The 23182-nt window shown below is 38.4% G+C and overlaps 1 protein-coding gene across 1 annotated transcript in view; it reads left to right on the top strand.

Annotated features, from left to right (window-relative positions):
- The first annotated feature begins 354 nt into the window (after positions 1-354).
- Sap130 (Sin3A-associated protein 130) overlaps positions 355-23182 on the top strand; it is a 30520-nt gene continuing 7692 nt past the window's right edge. The window contains 16 exon segments of the mRNA XM_045763379.2: positions 355-476; positions 5529-5534; positions 8128-8266; positions 9326-9418; positions 9420-9438; positions 12197-12518; positions 13251-13275; positions 13277-13386; positions 14354-14570; positions 15638-15868; positions 16665-16806; positions 17332-17544; positions 18636-18860; positions 20002-20117; positions 21134-21381; positions 22083-22225. Of these exon segments, the coding sequence (XP_045619335.2) occupies positions 355-476; positions 5529-5534; positions 8128-8266; positions 9326-9418; positions 9420-9438; positions 12197-12518; positions 13251-13275; positions 13277-13386; positions 14354-14570; positions 15638-15868; positions 16665-16806; positions 17332-17544; positions 18636-18860; positions 20002-20117; positions 21134-21381; positions 22083-22225 (2371 nt within the window).

Raw genomic sequence — 23182 nt, 5'->3', positions numbered from 1 at the left:
AGGATCAAAGAATCATCTTAAGGATTTTAACGGTAAAATCAAGGATTTTTAAGGATCAAGGAATCATCTTAAGGATTATAACGGTAAAAACAAGGATTTTTAAGGATCAAGGAATCATCTTAAGGATTTTAACGGTAAAAACAAGGATTTTTAAGGATCAAGGAATCATCTTAAGGATTTTTAAGGAACAAGGAATCATCTTAAGGATTTTAACGGTAAAAACAAACCTAGCCTAACACAGCCTTAGCCCCCAGGCTAAGTTACATCGTAATCTAAAGATAGTCACGGTTCTATCAGAAAAACTAGCTTTGGACGAGCCGATTTGACCCCTACGCATTGATGTCCTACAACGCAATGGTCTCATACACGGTTGATGCACAGGGACGCCCCTTGTCACGGAGCATGACTCCCTGGCAGACCCAGCAACAAGTCACGGAGCACCACCTGGGCTACGGCTCTGGCAGACCCAGCAACAAGTAACAGAACACAGCCTGAGGTTGCGATCAATCACGCCATGGAACACCGCCTCTTAACTAGTCACGGAACATTACCAGGATCATTCACACTTAGAGGAGAACTTATCAGTGTGAAAGACACATCAAGGCAGAGATGGTATAACAACTTGAAGAACAAATCCTGAGCGACCAATCGACGACTTTATAATGCCATTTGTTAACTGTGAGGCTGATAACGACCCGTCGCCACCGTGGATATCTAAATTGCAATTTAGATATCCAATCGCCACCTAATTAGAGTTATCAAGTAATATTCATGCTCCCCCCCCCCTCACTGCATCATTCAAATAATAATTACTCTAGCACAATGTAACCTTTAAAATCAATGGCTGACTTACCTAAGAGACCTGAGAGGAAGGGCAGAGAGGCAGAGTACAGTGGGGGTGGTCGGGAGCGCGAGGACACACACCCTCACCCCAGCACGGCACCAGCCACACTGACTCAATTGATCAGTAGCGACACCCGCCTCCACTACCACGCTAATCCTCCTATTTTAACCCCCTTATTCTTCATCATAATCCAATACCATCGTGTTAATTGATGATGCTAGTATGTAAACCTGTTTGCTCTACCTGGAGACATAGTGTTAGTTTACAATAGTAGGTGTGAGGGGGCTTGTGAGGCGAGTTTATGAGGGGTGGTGGAGGCGGGTTGTTCCCCTCTCTGAACACGGCCACCACGCCCCTCTTCCCCTCTCACACTACCTCCCTTGTCTTTTTCATTTCACTAGTTTACCATCTATTTGTACACAAGAACGGCTATTAAAATGCTGTATATACAGTATGTTAGCAGCTTTGCACATTCAATTCAGTAAGGTATATTTTTACCCTTATTGATGAAGGTTGCAATTGTTGTTCCATCAGTAATTGTTTTCAAATAATGTAACTCGATGATTTTTTTCTCCATAAGCTGGGGTGAGCTGGCAACAAATCCCAGACAACTGCGTAGGTGGCAACACAGCGGTTTGTTGCCATATAGCGATCATCATGAAGTACGTGATGCAACCTGTCCTTAGACCACTCCATTCCATCCAGCGGTCGACCCCCAAAGACGTATTCATAAATATAATGCTGTTCATTCAAAACAGGAATTTACTCAAATTCTCAAAAAATAAATTAATATTATTTTATATTACCATATTGTACATATTTAGGCACTGGTTAGGTTAGGTGTTTAGGTCCTATTTGCGATTATTTGCGTCCTCGACTCAAGTCCATTACATCCAGCGGTCGACCCCACCGATGCATTCATAAATATTTACATGTTGTTCATTCAAAACGGGAATTTTCTCAAATATAAATTAATATTATAATATATTAGCATATTGTACATATATATCCATAGGGTAGGTTAGGCTAGGTGTTTAGGTTCTGTTGGCGATTATTTGTATTTGTAGTACGTGGGTGAAGCATTTACTAGCGTTGTGGTTCAACAAAATTCGTCAGTGAAGCACTTGTTCCGGAAGTGTTCGAACATCATCAGTTGTGAGTCGTGTGTAAACCGTTTTTCATTCAGATACAGGGGGTTTGGCGGGTGCATGGAATGGACTTTGGGTCTTTGTTTAGAGGACGGGTTTCGTAATGGTACCTGAACGAACCAATTGGTGCGAATTCAGCCCGTCCTCCAAACAAAGATCCAAAAGTGATTCCATGCACCCGCCAAACCCCCTGTTTATGAATGAAAAGCGGTTTACACACGACTCACAACTGCTGACGTTCGAACATATCCGGAACAAGTGCTTCACTGACGAATTTTGTTCGAATCACAACGCTGTAAATGCTTCACCCACGTACTACAAATACAAATACTCACCAACAGAACCTAAACACCTAACCTAACCTATCCTATGCCTATATATACACAATATCCCAATATTTAATAATATTAATTTATACTTGAGAAAATTCCCGTTTTGAATGAACAGAATGTTAAAATTAATGAATGCGTCTGTGGGGTTGACCGCTGGATGTAATGGACTTGAGTCGAGGACGGGTTGGCGAATTGCTGGTTTTGGCAGCTCGTCCGCGTGACCACTACCCACTTGTTCCTAAATTAGGTTTTTTTATGGTTGAAGATTGTTAATTAAGTAGACGAAAGTGGCTCAGATTAAGATCACTTTGATAGATATAGAAAATGAAAGGAGAGACGAAGTTTGCTGTCTTGAAAGCCTAATTAGTAATTTGTGAAGCCAAATTGGATATCCCTTGGGAAGCAATGAGTGTTAAATTCAAATTCAAAATTCAAATTCAAATCGGTGTCGGCACGATGCTAACTCGTATCACCTGGTTACAGATCACGCTACAATATATGCCCTTGTTTAGACGACGTATGTGACTTGTTAAGGTACTGACACCACTTGAAAAGTATTTAGAAATAGGAATGATTAAACTTACCTGAATGGAATGGGTATGAGAAATTAGGTAGATGATGGCATGAGGCAGGGAGTGGACGGTAATTTGAGAGTGGTGGACAGGAGGAACAGGGGGAAGAGAGTGTATGATCCCTCTTAATACGGAACAGGAAGTCTGTTAGGCTTAACGAGACCTGATTAAATTTCAGAGACAGCGGTTTGCTCCCTTACTAAAAATCTTTTCTTTTGGAGCTGTCTGTGAAGTACAGTGGTAGAGCTTTTTACCTCACGCACGTTGGGTCGAGAGTTCGAGTCTCCTAGTGCCCACAGAGTTAATTAAAATTTTAATAAGTTTGAGAATATCTCGTAGTGCAATTTTAAATTTTAGAAAATAATCTAGCTTTGGCTGAGCGTCGGTTGTCAGCGTTGTGTTGGGGCATATTGAAGGTTCAGGGATGGGGGGGGGGGAGGAAGAAAGAGGGAGGGAATTATCAGGTGAATAATTATCAGGTGAATAGCGTGATGCATCAAATGAACAAATTGTGTAAAATCCTGGTTTGTGTCTCAGAGAGGCTGCAGGATCCAAGTTCAGTAGAACTTCTGGTTGCAATTCTTTTACCATGTCGTAGCTCAGTCGATTAAGGCAGCGTCTGGGATGCTCTCGGACGTAGGTTCGAACCCTCGTCATGGCCCTTGTGGATTTGTTCATTGCCATAAGTTACGTCATGTAACTGATATTGGCAAAGAAATGGGTAGCTGTCTAAGTCTGTAGTTACTAGAGAAGGGCTCAATATTTTACCTACACCTGACCAAATCTGTGCAGGTGGTAACGAAGTTGAATTGTTAAGTCGTTTCCAGAGATCAAGAAGGTTATTACACAGAAGGAAAAATTAAAAGCAACCAAATCCCCATGGTCTTGCCAGAGGTGCATTAGAATGTACGTCAAGAAACTGTCCTACTAAAGTCCCCCTTATCCTAACCTACCAGAGGACCCAAAACAGAAAACGGGACAGTATGTCAATTTCGCCAGCCGCTTCCATTTTCTAATACAACATTTCCTGGCCTTAGGTAGAGTATACGTCAAAATGCGACAGTGTATTAACAAGACGGTTGCAGTGAGCCCAGCATATCAGTGAAAGTCTGATTGTGAAAGGGATCTGGAGTCATGTTTAGTAAGAATTTAAAACAAAAAAATCACGACTCAAGCCTACACAATCGACTTGAGAATGGTCCAGGACGGACCGAAATGTCGTCGTCCCTTCACCTTCTAGTATGTAGTTTGGTGAACATATTTCAGCCACGTTATTGTGACTCCTCGTCTGCATTCTATGCGGGGTGGTTGATTTATGGAAGAAATTATCTAGTAACAATTGACGTGGGATCTCTTGACTGAATCATTGTTTCAAGCGTAGGTTACACATACATAATTTTGTTTATAATGAAAATGAGTTTGGTTAGAGATAAACAGGAATGAAAATGAGTTTGGTTAGAGAGAAAATGAGTTTGGTTAGAGATAAACAGGAATGAAAATGAGTTTGGATAGAGATAAACAGGAATGAAAATGAGTTTGGTTAGAGATAAACAGGAATGAAAGTGAGTTTGGTTAGAGATAAACAGGAATGAAAATGAGTTTGGTTAGAGATAAACAGGAATGAAAATGAGTTTGGTTAGAGATAAACAGGAATGAAAATGAGTTTGGATAGAGATAAACAGGAATGAAAATGAGTTTGGTTAGAGATAAACAGGAATGAAAGTGAGTTTGGTTAGAGATAAACAGGAATGAAAATGAGTTTGGTTAGAGATAAACAGGAATGAAAGTGAGTTTGGTTAGAGATAAACAGGAATGAAAATGAGTTTGGTTAGAGATAAACAGGAATGAAAATGAGTTTGGTTAGAGATAAACAGGAATGAAAATGAGTTTGGTTAGAGATAAACAGGAACTGCCTCGTATGGGGGGCCAATAAGCCTTCTGGGGTTTCCATAATGCTTATAATCTTTCCAGGAGAGGCGCAATATCAAACGTTGGCGCCTCACGTGGAGTGTCTACGAGGGTCACTCCATAGACGGTGAGTAGAGTCGCATATCTGACGTCACCCGAGTAGAGTAAGCAGTGTTGCCCTCACGCTCAAGCCACAATTCTGCTACAGTTTCCTCGCTCGACCCATCAACCATATTTCGAGTGAAAAGTGAAATTTCGGAAATTTTTAATTGCACGTAAGTAATAAGTATATACGGAGTTAAGTGCATTTACTGCCTAACTCTATGCCATCGACATTATGCTAAGTATTTGCTATATACTTCAAACTTCAAAAGTTAGCACATTTGAGTTATAACACTTTCTGCGGGATAACTATCACATACCATTATTTGCAAATTAATAATTCTTCATTTAAATACGATACCGTCGCACGGCAGGAACGCCAAGATATCTATATATTATCTTGTTTTCCAAAGACTTTATGAATGCAAAAAAATCTTTGTTTATTTCTCTTGTGACAACACCGAGGCGGAGTGCGCATGCGCGAGCCTCGCCAGCTGAGTGTTGAGCGTCTGGCGGAATAACCTGATTGTGGAGCGTCCAGGTTTCTGCAAATATTTGACCCCTTTTGACGCCATGTAACATTGCCACGGGCCTCCAGTGTGGGTAGATAACGTCACGATAGACGTAGGTATGTTGTGAGTGGGTTAAGTTTGATTTGTAGTGTAGGTAGCGGTCAGAAATAGGGTGTAATGTAGGGAAGACTGCAATTTGCTCGTCAGTTTTGAAATAGTTGGTGTGGTACAGCGCTTAATTAGTATCAAATAACGTATTTGATTACGTTTTTGGCTAGTCTGTGGCCCGACGAATGTTTGTGAAGAGATAAGTTAACAGTGTGCATTAGACAGCGAGAGAAAATATCTCAGGATTAGCGTGGCTTTGGTGCCAGAGTTGGACCCAATTTTTTTCGGATGGAAGCTATGTCCGTCGTGCCGTAATTTAGCCATATTATGCCCTCCACGAAGCACTCATTGGCTAAGTGAGTGGAGTATGGAATATCACTTGCCAGCTTGGATGCTTGAAGAGCTTCAGATGACTTTGTAGGAATTCTACGTGGAGTCTACTCCTGGTGCCGGAGGCTGGCGTCCCTGTGGTTCATATTACAACCTAGTAGGTTAACACACTCGTTTCTGACATGATTTCTATCATTTCAAACTTGGTTTCTGTCTCAATTGACCTTGTGCGGAGTTAGGGAGTGACTGGCTGGCGTGAAGGTGATGTGAAGGCTTTTTTCTGGTTAGTGAATGAAATGAACTTTGTGTTCATTCTACCTGTGTGTGTGTGTGTCATTCATTATTTGAATTGCTTGCTGTGTAATTCTTGGAGCCTTTGCAAAGGCGTTTGTATAGATCAGCAGTGACACCTTGGTTGGGAGTGGTGCTTCGTGTTTTCTTACCCTAGTCACTGCTGCAAGCGCTTAAAAGGTGTCAGTTACTGTGAGTGTTTTTCTGCAGTAGAGCGATAAACAAAAAATAGTTCCCGTGTTCTCCAAGATCGTCATAGATTGTGTTTACACGCGCATTGTGTAAAGTGGGAGAAAAAGGAGAGTCGCTAGACAAGAGATTTTAATGACCTTACTGTTCTGTTTGTTTACAGTGCATACTTGGTTTCACTCTCCAGTTAGTATACATGACAAACCGGTGTGTGTTAATTACGACGGCAGGCATGAAATGCTCGGATTGTTTTGTACGTAAATGTACTTGCTTTGTAGACGTGTATTTGGTAATTACTTTGCCACACTGGGTTGGAGTAGGTTTGACAGCTCCTATGTGAACCATCTTCCATATTATTTGACCTGTGTAGCAGCAGTGGCCACACTCAGTCCTGACCTAGCCTAGTCATTAGATAGGAGTAGGAGATGAAGCGACTGTGATATCTTCCACCCAACTTTTCTGTGTAGTCATAAGATTTTTTAGTTTACACAAACCTTCAGAAACCAGCAGTCTAATAGTGGGAAATTGAAAATGTTCTGATATTTCTAATGACACTGCTGTCGATTACTAGGCAAGTTTGGCTTTGATTGAGCCCTGGTCCCACGATTGTGTGGACGTAGATCGCTGTGCTATAGGTAACAGTATCCCTAAAGAAATACTGTACACTATACCTTAGTTGTGTAGAGAATATTAATTCTCAAGTACACAAGATATATACAGTATTGTAATTATCAGTTAATGTGTATACAGTGATGGGGAAATACTAGAGGAGCTGCTACAAAGTTTAAGATAATTTCAAGAGAAGAGGATGCATGACAGGATCTAAAAAAAAACTATTGATAACTAAGGGTGCAGAAAGTGTAAGACACATCTCAATGACAGGTAAGTACCATTTGTTGCATAGGATTTCCTAGAAAATGATTAAAAAGGGTCTCTTGGCACTTCTTGTTCCTGGTTAATGTCTTCACTGTTATCTTGCAATGATTTCAGGGCTCGACGTCCCTGCATCTCGATCCCTGACCAAGCCTCCTATTGTTCAGTAATCTTTTTTTTCATGTTACAGCTGTAATACTGTATTATATAGAGTGCAATCTACAAAATCGAAACCTTGAAATAGTGTAAACTTTAAAATCTTGACAATTTGTTTACCTAAACAATATTTGAAAGTTTGGAACAGGAAATCAAACTTTCAAAACCTGTTCGTAAGATCCATACCCACCCGGAATGTAATACTAGATGACCATATTTAAAAAAAAAATACTTTCTTTGTAGTGACTGTACTAGTCTATAAACAGTACGAAATAGTTTTACTTCGCGGGTGGCCCAGTACTACTGACAGTGGATTCCTCAAGAACAAGCAGTCTAAAGCAATGTAACAACTTGTTAGGCTGGCTATTTGAGTTTTTTTTTTTTTGGGGGTTCCTTTTTTCTTTATTTTTTTAGTAAAGGAATATTAGCAATAAAGCCTGACGAAACAGACAGGAGGAGGTGGTAGTATTTTAGTATGGGCAAAGAAGTTAAATTGAAGTACAATATTGATCTATACAGGCAGAAGTTTAATGACCCTAACTGTTTAATGAACCAAAACTCTTTATCATAAGTTTCTATTACTACATGTGTATATTAAGTTGTATACTTGTCTAGCAAAGATATTGTATTACTTTTATTTTTGGCCATATACTTACAGTATTGTGTGTGTAATATTAATTATGTCGGCCTTTTTCCCATTTTGCTCGTTTATGGAGTATTTAATATTTTATGCAACCTTTATAATTATTCCTTAATTCTCAGGTTTGTAAAAAGTATGAGTGGACGCAGTGGAATGCTTGGTTCTAGTGGTTCATCACTAGGCGGTTCAGGTTCGTCGTGTGATCCCAGTAACCAGCCAATGGATTTGGCTCAGAAAACATCTACCAGATCTCTCGAGTCTGTAAGTATATTTCTTAGCCATATTAATTAAAAATTGTAGCTGTTAGTATTCGCTATAGTACTGTATTTTACATTTAGACCTAAGTATATTTCAGGTGCAGTTTCTTTTCAACTTTACACTTAGGTTGTTCTGCCATTTCTGTTCACAACTTATCCTTACAAAAATGAAGTTGTAATTTTATTGTTATCATAGAAGTACAGTGTTAGAAAGTTATATGTAAAAAAATAAGAACAAGTAAAACGGTTATTGTTACATACTGTAATGTCAGTGTGATGTTTACTGTACAGATTCTTTTACTGTCAATTGCTTATACTGTAGCAGTGTTTGTACCCTGTGACACTTCCTTGCACATTATTGCACAAGGATTATTGTATAGTTTGCTAGTACAGTATATTATATGGAAGCGATGCATTATAGTAACGAGGCTGAAGATATGAATCTCGTTCTTTCTTATTTATTTGCATGTCCCCTCCTCTCTTATTACACGAGTCTAGTCCGAGCAGTACTAAAACTGGATTTTAACTTGCATAGTAAGTTATCAAGCTATTTAATAGCACAATTTAACTTGTAATTTTTTCCATGTTTAATCTTGGATGATGATGAATGCTTTCTTGATTGCGGTTTGAAATTTATAATATATTGTACTTGAGTAAGAGCTTCCTGCTCTGTACTTAATGTTTTCTACACTCGGCTTGTTGATTCAACTGTTCCACGGAATTAGATCAGTATTGATGTAAATATCTGTAAAAATGTTAGATACTGACAGAAATGAGTGTGGCATTTGGAACGATGCAAGTCTTCCATATTTGAGGCTGTTGTGTATGACTTGAGTTCTTGAGCCACAAAGAAAAACTGTTTGAAAATATGTTTATAATACTGTATATATATATTTTTCTTTAGCACCCTCATTTTACTGACATACTATATTGCTCAATGGTAGTCATTGAACAGCCAGTTAGTTCATGGTGTGTGTGATAATTATCTCTTGTATATATATTACTAATATTTTGTAGCATTTATTTTTATTAATATTTTGACAAAGCTGTTTCATTATTTCAGGGTGGCATTGTGAAGAGTGGTGGTACTACATTAGTCCATTATACAACCGGTGGAGTAGCCCAGATATTAACTACAAGTGGAGGAACTGCCCACTGTTGTTACTGCAAAGCCTGGTTAGTTGTCTTAACAAATATATATAAGGACATCCATCTTTACTGTATCAAAGGGTCTCCCATTGTCAGGAAGTAGGTAGGCTGTTACGCTTCATCAAGGTCCCCATAGATCAGTTACTAACCCTTGGATGTAATCCACGACAGTTGCCTAACTTTTAGGTGTCTGTTTACTGCTAGATGAACATAGGTATCAGGTGAATGAAAATGAACCCGAACATCTGTCCCTGCCCTGGAAATGAACCCAAACATCTGCCCTGCCCTGGAAATGAACCCAAACATCTGCCCTGCCCTGGAAATGAACCCAAACATCTGCCCTGCCCTGGAAATGAACCCAAACATCTGCCCTGCCCTGGAAATGAACCCAAACATCTGCCCTGCCCTGGAAATGAACCCAAACATCTGCCCTGCCCTGGAAATGAACCCAAACATCTGCCCTGCCCTGGAAATGAACCCAAACATCTGCCCTGCCCTGGAAATGAACCCAAACATCTGCCCTGCCCTGGAAATGAACCCAAACATCTGCCCTGCCCTGGAAATGAACCCAAACATCTGTCCCTGCCCTGGAAATGAACCCAAACATCTGTCCTGCCCTGGAAATGAACCCAAACATCTGTCCTGCCATGGAAATTAACACAAACCAGCGTCCTGCCATGAAAATTGAACCCTGGCTCTTTTGGTTTTAAACTACAGGTACACTGATCACTGTTACATTCAGTCTATACGATGCCCTTAAATATTCTTACTAGGCTTCGCAGAAAGGTGAAGCGGACTACTGTCAATTTTTGTTGTGCTAGATTTTTTGGGTAAATAGAAAATTGCACTTGGTATTTATAGAAATCCTTGTGCGTTTACAGGATTTCATCAGACAATATGCTGATTTAACGTAGAAAAAAGTCAGAATGAGGAAGGGTAACCATGGCATGGCTGCCATTGAGCAAACATTGTTGGCTGTGTTTAGTTGCTGCACATGTGAACTAAATATTTTAATGCCGTGTATAACTAATATTGTATTATTAATTTTGACATAGTTGGACAAATTTCACAATGGGGTGTGACGGGTTGTGGTATCGCAGCTATACTGAACCAAGATGGTATGGATCTCCCTCACACAATTAAAAAAAAATGCTGCTATTGGCCTTGCAGTGTGTAAGTCGCAGGTGGAAACAAATTAAAATCATCAAATAAATAATTAAAACAATTTACTGAAATATTAATGAACAAAAATGACACATGACAATACTTGGCTATTATTATATAGCATATCAAATATGTAAATGAAAGTTTAACTCTAATGCAAAGCACAAAGATATACTGGTGTACTAAAGACAGCTACCATACCACCACGGCATCAGACACACGGCGTTGGCTGAAATCAGACGACGGTTGAGACACGCCAAGGTGTTCCAAGAGCACTAAGAGAGAGACTGGCTCTCCAGGGAGGCGGTGCCCTTTATATAGTCCGGCGGTGATGACTCATCCAGTGTCAATGCAAGGTGGACATCTGGTCAACTAGCAAACTGCTCGTTTGTGGCTGGCGGTGCCTTTGTGTTGAGCTGCACCACTGTCAGTTGAAGGCGGCTAACTGCTTGTTTGTGGGGACAAACTACCGGTTATCAGAGGCGCCCAGCTTGCCTCTTGAGTCGTACCAGGTCTTGCCAGGCCCAGGTGGGTATGGAGAGGTAGCAGGACTCTTCTGGGCTGGTGTAGATGTAGACTTCCAGTGCAGAGCAATTGAAGGTGAAGGGAAAAGGCAGTTCCACTGCTATGCAGAGGATTCACGTGACACTAATATTGTATTATTAATTTTGACATAATTGGACAAATTTCACAATGAGAAAGGTCTTCATACTTAAAAATAACCCCTATGGACGTATCTGCAAAAAACTTGAATTCACAAAAGTTGACTTGACAAACGTGTGTGGTTAAATAGTACAATTAATTATTCAACAGAATGGTTAAATACACACTAGAAATAACTTCTAAGTCTTTAAAATGGATTCCCACCACAATTGTTATTAGCTACTACATAGTTCATGCCTTTATGTAATCACTGTACAGTACAATGTATAGTTTTATCCTCTCCTCCTTCCTAATGTGTTTTGCTTTTCAAATGATAATATATGAGTGCCTGCTTGCATCAGCTTGAGACTAGTGTTCATAAAATGAAAGTTCCTATTAAAATTGGGCCATCGAAGTCCACATTGACGAGTTTTAGAAATATTGTTCCAGTAAATCTTAACTTTTTCTAGGCCTTTTATTGAACATACTGTATATGTATTAAATTAAGCCAAATATTTCATGTTAGGCTAAAGAATGCTTATTTAGGCCTAGGATAGGTTACGTTAAGCAGTTTTACTTTTTATTATGCCCTTTAGAATTCCAGTAGTACAAAATATGAACGTACTCGCGGAACAAAAGTCCATATTTGGTCCAATCCTTCCACAGTATAGGTACTACAATTTTTGGAAGCTTTGTTGATTTCTTGATACATGTATAACTCCATATGATACATATCATCATGATGCAGTACCTGTAATTTTACCAGATGTGCTTTTTGGTCTGTTGATACACACCAAGCTCAAAATCCCTATTGGTGTGACTTTCTGTTCATGTGTGTGTGTATGTACTATATTTACATTTGTGTATATGTATACAGGTATTATATGGTGCTATGAGTTGTATCTAAATTTTATTTTCAAAGATGTTCATGCAAGAACTTACAGAATATCTTTAAATGTTCCATTTTCTGTACTTCCAGTGGGTAGAACGGAAAGTATGGGTGTTGGAGGGCAAACAGTAACTTTAGTGTCCCGAACTTCTGGTTCACCAGCAGCTCTCAACCTAGCTTCTCCTGGGCCTGGTGGTGGAAGTGGCCCGTCTGTGCGTACAGTCGCCCATCCCGCATGCTCTACGGCTAATAACTCTATAGTCACCACTTCCGCTCATCTAGCATATCATATTCCAAGAGGAGCAGCAGCTGTTGCAAATATGGCAGCACCTCGGTCACAGACGGTTGCCACTCCCATTGTTAGAACAACAGGACAACCTCTGAACCACCCAAGTTCAAATATTCCTGGACCGTAAGTAATATTTCATTAAGTGCAGTACTGTGAAGGAAAAAATATTTTTAGTAATGTAAATACTGTGTGCAGATAATGAGGCTGAAAAGAAATTAACCCAACCCTTACATATTAAAATAAATAAGTTATGTTTTGGTCCATCCTGGACCTTTATCAACTTGTAACGGCTACCACTTCATAAGGGGCACAAGACGGACTGAAATGTCATTATATGCACTTGCATTTCTTTTCATATAGGAAAATTGGCTCATTATGGTAATGTCTACTTATGGTTGTGTTTCGAATTTTCTTGGTATTTTCCATTGCCTAGTTACATAGTTCTTGTGCCTTGTTGCCTTGTATAGGTAGGAATTGATTAACAGGATTTCCAAATTTCTTAATTTTAAAATTACCTTTCTCAGGCATGTGATCCTATTTGCTGACTTTGTAAATTATCCTTGTCTGTGTCTTCTACCCGCATTTTTTTTTTTTTTTGTAAATTGTTTTAACACGTCTTCCATATTGTTTTCAGTACTTTATATAACAATTAATCCATGTACCAAAATGTTCATATGGAATAGTTTTGACTTCTTGTCTACCTGTGGACACTGGAGAGATAAGCTTTATTGCAGTGGCTGTAGTTCTTACAGTTGTTAGTTTGATTAAATTTGTTGTATTTTAAATAAAATTCTGACTACTAGCAAACAATTTTTTAGTCTTTCTACACATTTGTTATGTATTTTTTGGTGGCAGGCGGAGCGGTGTGCTGGGCCAGCGCTGTGGTGCCTGTGTCTACAAGTGCTGGATGTTTTCGTGGAGCACCGTCCCCGGCTCACACGGGCAAAATAAGCCCAGCCATTCATCAAAACGTCACTGGGACTAGTCTAAGGTCAGTTAAACTGAATAGCTACGATTGTCTTTATATTAAAAAAAAATTCCAAGTACCTGTACTGTACAGTACAGTATTTCGATTTTTTAAGTACATGACTAGTCTAAGGTTAGTTAAGCTAAATAGCGAGGATTGGTTTTTATATTTAAATATATCCAAGTACTGTACAGTATTTAGATTTTTTAAGTACATGAGGCATTCATAATGTGTAGTAAAGTTACTGAAGTGCAGATTTAGGTATGTTGTTTAGCTTGAAGTATTGAATGGCATTGTTAATAAGGTTATGATGCTGAACCTAATAATTATTATTATTATTTACAAGAACAAAGGCAAGTGTATTTTATAAATTTAAGTTACGAGAATTTAAATTGACTGTTAAATAGAATATTGTAGGCATTTAAAATATGCAAATATTTTTGCTCTTTAATGGTATCCTTATTCTTGTCTGTGACAATGTTAACTAGGTTCTAGAATGTAAGATCTGAAGCAGTTTATATTTACACCCCTAAGGTAAAAATATTTTTTGTTTAAACCTTCATGGTGTAAGATTTGTATGCTGAGCATCTTTTACAGTGTTACCTGGATACTTATCTTTTATGGTCACTCCTGTAGAGGGGAGTTCCTAGGAGGAGCACTGTGTTTGGTGCAGATGATAAGTCACGATAACATGGCTGAAGATATGATGACCAAATTAAACATCAGAAGATGGAGAAACGACGACGTTTCTGTCCGTCCTGGACCACTTATAAAGTCCTTACACACGACTTGATAATGGTCCACAATGGACTAAAATGTTGTCGTTTGGTCATCACTGTGTTTGATATAGGTAAAATAAGTGCACAAAAAATATGTGTTTCTAAGTGGTTTGTTATTTACTGTAAGGAGTGGTTGAGCAAATGGGTCAAACAAAAGTAACATACTTTTCTAAATTGCCCAAATTAAACAGGAATGAAATAATTATTCACAGTCTTGGAGTTGCACGAGGATCTATGCCTATGACACGACCGGGACAGCCATCAGGATCCATAACGACTTACCATGCTGGTGGAAGGGCCACTGGAGTGCCTAGTGGACCCATCAGGACAGCTGGAAGCAACACAATGAGAGGGATGGTTACTGTTGATGGGCCGAGGGGAACGGGCCCAAAAGCCGTTCACATAACACAACCTATAGTTCAACCTCAGGTGAGACTGCAATTGAATACATTTCTTCTAGATTTATTTAATTTGCTAACTATAATCTGCATAGTGCAGCTTACAAGATTATGTAATCACAACAGGGATGTGTCCTGTATTTGATAGGAAGGTATTTAAATGAATTAGCTCTGTTTATAGTTATCTTCAAATGTACTTATGCATAAAGAGATTATCTTCTGATTATTCAATGAGCTGAATAAATTAGCCAGTGTTTAGCCTAAGGTGGAGGGGGGAGGAAGTACATAATGGACGCATACAAATGTGAGAAAATGTATAACAGTAATTGTATTAATAGGGTGCTAATATAGCAACATAAGTGGTTGTTTTAATAGTGTGCTAATATACCAACATACAATAAAGCCACTATCATGTATGCAAATTTGGTAAGATTAATTTCAGAAAAGAAAGAATGGGGTAAATACTAGTTTGGAAATAGTGTTTCGTTGGTTTATGGAAGAGGATGCTGTATAAAATAAGACGTGGGGGTTGTGGAATTGTTTCAGTTTGTAAGAGTGCCATGAGATTTGGAATTTGCTTACCTATCAGTGACTATGGGGGGAGTGAGATCTAGATCTTTATGCTTCGTTTTCTAGCCGTTTATACCTGGCACACTAATATCAACATTTTCGTCATATTTCCTTTTAAAGTTGTCGATGGAGTTGGCTTCAACAACCTCTTCCTTCAATATATTCCACTTTCTTAATACCTGTACTGGAACAAGAACTTCTTGTTTCTTTTCAACTAGATTGCATATTCTGCTTCCACCAAAATTCCCTTATTCTACCTCTCACACATTTTCCTCTATTCATATGGTTTTAATGAAATGGTTCAACTCGGTATTCACTCGGCACTTTAGAATATTTAATATTTTAAGAGATGGGCATGATTTGTATATTTATAGTTTTTGAGACAAATGCCTGACTTAGTGGGCTTTCTCGATTGGAAAATATTTAGAAGAGTATTTTGTTTTTGCTAGTTTAGGTTGGAGGATTTTTATTATTATTTGGACTGAAATATATTATTATATAAAACTGAAATATTTATTTGCGGTATAGAAATATGGAACATCAATGAGTGCCGTTATGAGTGGAGGAGGTCGTGGCGTCACACAAGTACCTGGAGCAACATCGTGTTCTACTGGTACCATCTACACAGGGAACCCCCTTGTTACCACCATGGCTGGTCCGAACATCAACTCCCAGGGCACTATGAGAACTCAGGCCCCATCAGCTATTGCTGTTAGAATTACTACAGCACCCAGTCCAAGTTGTCCTTCGTCGTCAGCGGTAAGATCAGTGATTTCAATTTGTGGAAGAGGGAAGGTACAGTGCCGTGGGTCGAAATAGATGGAATATCTGTTGTCCTGCTAAAGAAAGGGGTGAAAATTAGAAATATATTTGAGGAATAAAGTGATAATTACATGTAAAAGTGTGTACAAATATTGAGGCATATCTGGTTAATAATGTTGAGTCGTGTAGGTGTATGTTGCACATTGCTGGTGGAGGAGTGAGAGGAAGGGCTTGGTGGGAAAACATGGCAGTAACAACACTTGATAATTATCATGTTTTGTTTTGTTTGCTAAGTTGGGTAATGTGAAAATATTAGTGCAGCAAAAACAAAACAAAAAAAAAAAATCTGAGAATGAATGGAGAGAAGAAAATTTAAATGAATATTTTTGGAATGTAGGAAGCATTTATGGAGATGAACATCTTAAATATAAATGTGGAATGTGGTTAAAGCAAAAAAGACCCGGTTAGGCGGAAGACAACGTGGAGAGGTGCAGCTGGAGGGTTGCATGGAATGTTCACTGTATGTCTGGCTGACAAATTGGAATAAGAATGTATGGTGTTTTGATGTACACTTAATATTTTGTTTAGAGATTTTAACATTGTGAGCTTTGTATCTGAAGTGGGTGTTTAAAGTTTAATTTTTCCTATTAAAATATGTTTGAGAGATGTACTGTAGTAGTTTAATTGGATATTTGTCACCTCCACCTTAATGTGATTGATCTGTATGTAGTCATAACCATATTACTATTATATTATTCCCACATTATTGTGGTTTTGATTCTTGTATATGCAGGTAACGTCGCAGGCTGGTACACACATTGGAGCCATGTCAATGACTACTTCCTCGGGTGCTGCTCCTGGTGCCATTTTGACCCATCATCCTACTATGCAGCGAACACATCAGGATCATCATGTCCCACTCAAAACACCTATTGGTTAGTATTTATTAGTTAATTGTGCTATATATTTAGGTAATGGTAGCTAAGGATTTTGTGGTACTGGTGCCACAGTTTTTGCTGGAGGAGTTATTGGACATGAAGGGATAAATGAGGGTGAAGAATGAAAGTTATTGATAGATTTCTTCCATCTTTTGCCATGTTGGTTTTGGTATGATGGAAAACATTTTAAAAAGCTGATGTCACATGATGACAGAATCAGGCAGTAACATGCATGAGGAAAGTGTGGACAGATTCAGAGTAGGAAAACTTCTTAAAAATGAGGTATGGTCAGTATAGTAAATGGGGGAAACTCTCAAAGATTGACATAAAGGTAGAAATGTTTGAAGGTGATGAAAAAGTTATAAAATGTCTGTGCAAAATGTGAGTGTCCTTATGAAGAGGGAGAAGTCAGGATAACTATATCATTAATATTAAATACTTAGTGTACAGTATATCTGTTTTTACTTAAATAATTCCAGGAAGTATTTATTTTTTTACCATAATCTTGATCTGTATTTTCAGTGCGAACACCTGTAGCTGCCCACCATACGAATAAATCGGGTGTTCAGGCTCAATCCCTATCATTTACCGATGGCCCCAAGGTGATCACACAACCTGCTCAAGGTCCACCTCTGGCTTTAGCTCAGATCTCTGGGCTGGCCAGCGTCAATACCCACAAGACACAGGTCAACACGCACACAGTTCAACAACATTCTGCAAGTGTTCAGCACAGAGGTTTGTAATTAAGTTTTGATTAATATTTTTGCGGTTAATTTATGTAGTATGTATGCAGGCGATAAGTCGCAATAACGTGGCTGAAGAATGTTGACCAGACCACACACTAGAAGGTGAAGTGACAACGACGTTTCAGTCCGTCCTGGATCATTCTCAAGTTGATGAAACCTACCAGGTTTCCAACTGAATCGACTTGAGAATGGTCCAGGACAGACTGAAACGTCGTCGTCCCTTCACCTTCTAGTGTGTGGCCTGGTCAACATGTAGTATGTATGATTAGATGTCATATTCTGGAAGAATGTAATAGATAAAATTATGATTAATACATCTTCCTTTTGTCACATGTACAGTGTTTGATCCCACTCCAGTGTTTTTTGGAAAGAAAATAAATATCTAAGAGCCAATTCAGTTTTGGTTGCCGCATTTGCAGCTTGTTTGGAGACTAAACTATGAACTCACTTGAACAAACTTTGGGGCAAAAGTTGATTTGTTGCATGGGGGATTTTGTTTGATTTGTCAAGCCCATGGCAACCCCAAGGTCAATTATTTTGGTAATACTGTTTTGTAAGGGCAGTAATATATGATGCAATAATAGGTTCACTCTGGTAGTTGTGTGTTATATTTTGTAAATAATAGTTTGAAAATATAATTTATGAAAATCATAATTGAATTTTATAAAGATTTAATGCCATGTACAGTAGTTAACAATTAGATTGGGTTGGCTGTTAACGTGGACACATCCTGGCTGGCTGGTTCGTCGGTGGCTTAGGCGAACAATCTTCACAAACATCTGTTTGTTTGATCCACTGAACAATTTGCACTGAACACGGAACTGTTCGGCCCATACAAGATTTCGATAGAGCGAGGTTTGTTAGAGCAAGGGGCTACTGTATTTAGTTGTCTTTTCTTTTGAGGTTCCCTTGTAAATAACCCAAAGGTAATTCTCTAAGAAAAAAATTATATACAGTACAGTATTAGGTTCTACTGAAGCTGGAAACCTCTATCTATAAGGGATCATAATTATTTTAATTATATTTTGTAAAGTTTTGAAGTATAGTGCTGTATTTTGATGACAACTTGTATTCATCCAGCAGGTGGAGGAGTTGTAGGTGGTGGCGTGGGTCGTGTCATGGGCGGGTCAGCAATCCCAGTGGCTAAAGTGCTTCCCCAACAAGCCACTACAACTACCCAGGGACCAATATCTGTAGCCACTGCACCTAGACAGTCTCACGGGCAAGTGCGGGCACAGTCTCCTGGACAGGCAACTGATGGCCAACCAGCTCACACTAGTGTGTTTTTGCATCGTGCACATGCTGGTAGGTTTCACTTGGTCACTTTGTTGCATTTCATGTATTAATTTTTTCCAGGTCTTGTGATATGATGGTCTTCAGGAATTTTTGCAATGGTACTACACCAGAATTTTTAAGATTTTATGGGGTGTGAAGACATGAAATGCACAACAAAAAACACTATTAATAGCAAATGATTTGCTTTGAGAGAAATGTAGATTCATACTCCATGTACATGGCATAACAAGTTACAACTATTTTATTTCCTTGTCTGTTCCTTCACTATTCAAACATTTCTTACTACAATAACATGACTATCAAAGACAGTGAGCCCTCGGATCAAATATCACCATGAATACTGAAGGAAGTTATTGAAACCACGCAGAAAAGAGACTGTGGGTGGAATTTTAGGCTACCAGAAGGCCTTTGTTACATAGTTGTTCTCTACAAGAGATTGATTTAGGAAAGGAAAAATAAGCTGGACCTGGATTCATCAAGCAGTTATGCAAGTACTTATGACCCTGTACATCTTTTCTCAAAATTTTGCCTCCTTTGTTTACTTATATTTAACAGTTCATGAGCTCTAAAGCACTAGGAGGCTGTTTATAACAATAATATTTGACTGGAAAGTTTGGATGCTAGTAAACTGTTGAATAAATGTAAACCAAAGATTGAGAAGATATACAGCTTTGTAAGGGAATGCGTGTTGGAATCCTGGTCCTAGAATAATCGGAAAACATCATGACTAGATGTAATGTGCTGCTCATGAGCTGTCAGAAGCTGAGCAAGGATTGTCTGCTTTATTCTTAATGGAGACTGTGTGAAGCATTAACCTCTGTTAAGGCCTGCACAATTTCTGAAGTTCAACCAAGAAAGTGAACAGCATTATTAGATGCCACTATCTCTTTGTGTATTGTATGTGATTATTTTACATATTACATAAAGATGATGATAAATAATTTATTAGTGTCTTAACCTATAATTCCTGATACCTGTGCATATGATGACACCTTCAGTAGTTTACTACTTTTAAGTTTAAAATCTTGGATAATAGATTGTATCTTTATTTCTCGCATTGTTTTCATAATTCACAATATTGCTATTTTTCCCTTGTTACCAATTCATTGAGCTTAAAAGAATGCATTATACAATTCTCTATATGTTACAGGGGTTACAGTAACCAGTGGTGTAACGGTGGGCCAGGGAGAGAGAGTTGTGACAACAATGCCACAGTACAGTATCACACCGCCATATTACTATGACCAAGGACAGAATACCTATCAAGTAAGTACTCGTGTTCTATTTAACCTGCATGAAAATGTCTTCTTATTTGTAGCAGTCATCAAATCAAATTGAATAAAATATAGATAGACCAGATAGGTGAGGGGGGGGGGGATAAAGTGGGGATAGAAGAATAGATTGGGGGAAGAGTGTTTTAGGGGAAGATAATGTACCAGCACTTGACGCAGTTTCACGGTAATATATTAGACTGGTCTGGGCATAAGAGGCAGCATCTTCATAGCCGTTATCATTGCCTAGCATATATGTGCCTTGAACGTAAGTTACATTAGTCTCTTTGGCACCAATCAGATCAATGTGAAGTGGGAAAAAAATTGTGATTGGCAACATTCAGAACTGAGGAAGATGAGTGTAGGATTACTTGTAACTATGACTTTATAAATTAGATAATGTTTGTGGATACCTCCATGTACACTTAAAACAAAAATAGATATTTCAGTCAGTTTTATTACATTTGATCTTGGATATCATTTACTGTATATTAGGGTTGGAATGGGAGAGAGTAAAGAGTGCAGGATAGACAGGATAGACAAAGTATACTTTCTCAGTAATTTATTCCACATCTTTGACACTCATATGTCTCGGGATATATATATATAATATGAATGATAAAGAGTAATTAGTTTCCCTATAACTTTACCACTTTGTCTTATTAGACTGCAAAAATATGGCGTATTTCATTACTTGTATATACATTACATGTATGCTTTTCCCTCTCTTCTCTTCCCTTTTCCATAGTTCACTGCCTCTTTGTCTCCCGCCATTCCTCAGTCTCCTCCTCGTTTCTCTATCATTTACTCTTCCCTCCCTCTCACCACTTTCCCCAATCCCCCATCTCTGCTATACAGTATAGCCTTCCTGGCTTGGCACTTTCTTTTGTTAATTACTTAGTTCCTTCCCTCTCCCTTCTTTAAAGGTACAGAATTTAATTCTATGCTAGCAAGTAGTGTGTACAGTGCAAGCTTTCTTGAAGAAGGTTATATGATTTTTTGTTATAACAGGTTAGTGGAACAACCCTTGTACCTCATGCCTTGAGTTCAACCCACTATGTTCCTGCCAATATGCAAGGTGGAAGTTTGCGAGTAACAGCTGGTCCCTCCAACACCAATGTTGTTGGTGGGAGTGGAATAAATGGACCGGGACAAATTGGAGAGGGCCCATCTGCTCAAGGGACTGTTCCTATGCCATCGATGAAGCCAAATTCATCTCCTAGACCATCCATTCTAAGAAAGAGGCCTGAAAATGATGGGTAAGTAAAGTTTTAATAAGTGTACTCGTACATGATGCTAACCTTCAAACATTATCATGATTCCACACTGGAACACTTGGCTGTGCTGTCTTGCCATTATTTCTATATTACCCATTTATTTATCTATATTCTATATTACCCATTTTACTATAAGCTGTTTTCATAACATGGTTTACTTTTTCCTTTTGTTTGTGCATATGCAGTGTTCAATTACCCTTTACTTTCCATACATTTATATTGGCTGTTGCCATCCTCGTTCTTTTATGTGCATTCATGCTTCTCATTTAATATGGCAGCCACATTCCATATGAACACCAACTTAAAGACTGAACTTGATGTAGGATATGCTGCCAAATAGGGGGACAGATTTCTAAGAAACTGCTTCTATTTTCCTTCTTTACACAATTTAATTTTTTGTTATACTATGAATTTTATTAGTGTTTTGGCTGTACTCTTTTATACATGTGCACTTGCTAAAGTTTCAGCTATGTTTCAACTTTCTCATTAGGGCTGTCATCTGTTTATATCATGTTTGTGTTGTGTGCATCAGTTTGACATGAGCTATTGCAGTTATTAAACTTAATTGTGAATGGAGCACAAAGCTTCATAAATGATTTTGTTTAGATTGCTGTATCTAATGAAAAATGCTCTTTAGTTTTAGTGCCTTATTTTTATTTATTTATTTATTTTTTTGTTCACAGAATTCCTCTGAAAGCAACGAAAAACCTGACTGCCGCGCTCTCTCTTCCCATGCCCTCTCCGCCATCACCAAAACGACCAGATTCACGGGGTAATGGCAATGCGTCCTCAGGCTCTACAACTATTTCTGCTAATTCTTCACCTGGTGAGCATATACTTGTACATGAGGGACATAGTGGAGACACTACAATCTCTTGATTTAGTGGTAAAGCTTGTTGTACAGGCTGAATGTAATTTTTTCTAGTACAAAGTAACTATTAATGTCAGCAACAAGCTCAAAACATTATGGGGACATTAAGTTTTATACTACTTTAATCCTCAAAGTGCTGCTAAGTGATTGTTTTGATCATCTAGTGTAATGCAGTCATATAGTGATTTATGTTTTGTCAGTATTGTATTTGAATGTTGTTGATGTCTACATTGTTTCAGTAGCTCAGTAGTGTCTCCCATCAATTACAGCAGGGCACAAAATAATTTGCAAGTCTGATGGAACAGCTCCTAGTCTCCCATTGTATGACGATTGTGCCTTATCTAGGTCAACATAAAGATCTTCACTGTATATTATTATTTTGCTGTTCTATTTAATTTTGCAAACATTCCTTTTGAATAAGGAAAAAAAAAGTGTTTTTGGTCCTGGCTTCCATCACATTGTCCTATTGACGAATGTCAGGAAATTTTGCTCATTGCTGAGGCCAAAATGAGAAAATACATAATTTTTGTTGTATATTCCATATATTTTTTAATACAGATCTACCATGTCAGGAGGAAAAAGTAAAATAATTATTAATTTATTTAGCTCGGTCGGGAGGCCAATTTTAACGATAGTTGCACTTTGAGGCTTGATGGCCTGTTCCCATCTTGCAAGTCCCCTTTGATATTGTGCTCATTAGAACTTGCCATCGATGCTATGGTCCCTCTTGTGCCTCCTTGGTCTTCCCTCTGAGGTCTTATTCCCTCTTATTACTCCTCTTCTGCATGCAAGTTGCCTAATGTAGAGTCTTAAGCTATTTTCAACCTTTGCAAGAATATAAGGCTTGGTCTAAAATGTGTGAAGCAGTTACGTACTGAATTGTCGTATGTTTTCTAGTTTGAATGCCACATA

This window comes from Procambarus clarkii, chromosome 65, assembly GCF_040958095.1.
Source record: "Procambarus clarkii isolate CNS0578487 chromosome 65, FALCON_Pclarkii_2.0, whole genome shotgun sequence".
NCBI lineage: Eukaryota > Metazoa > Arthropoda > Malacostraca > Decapoda > Cambaridae > Procambarus > Procambarus clarkii.
This window is presented reverse-complemented; position numbering and strand designations above follow the sequence as displayed.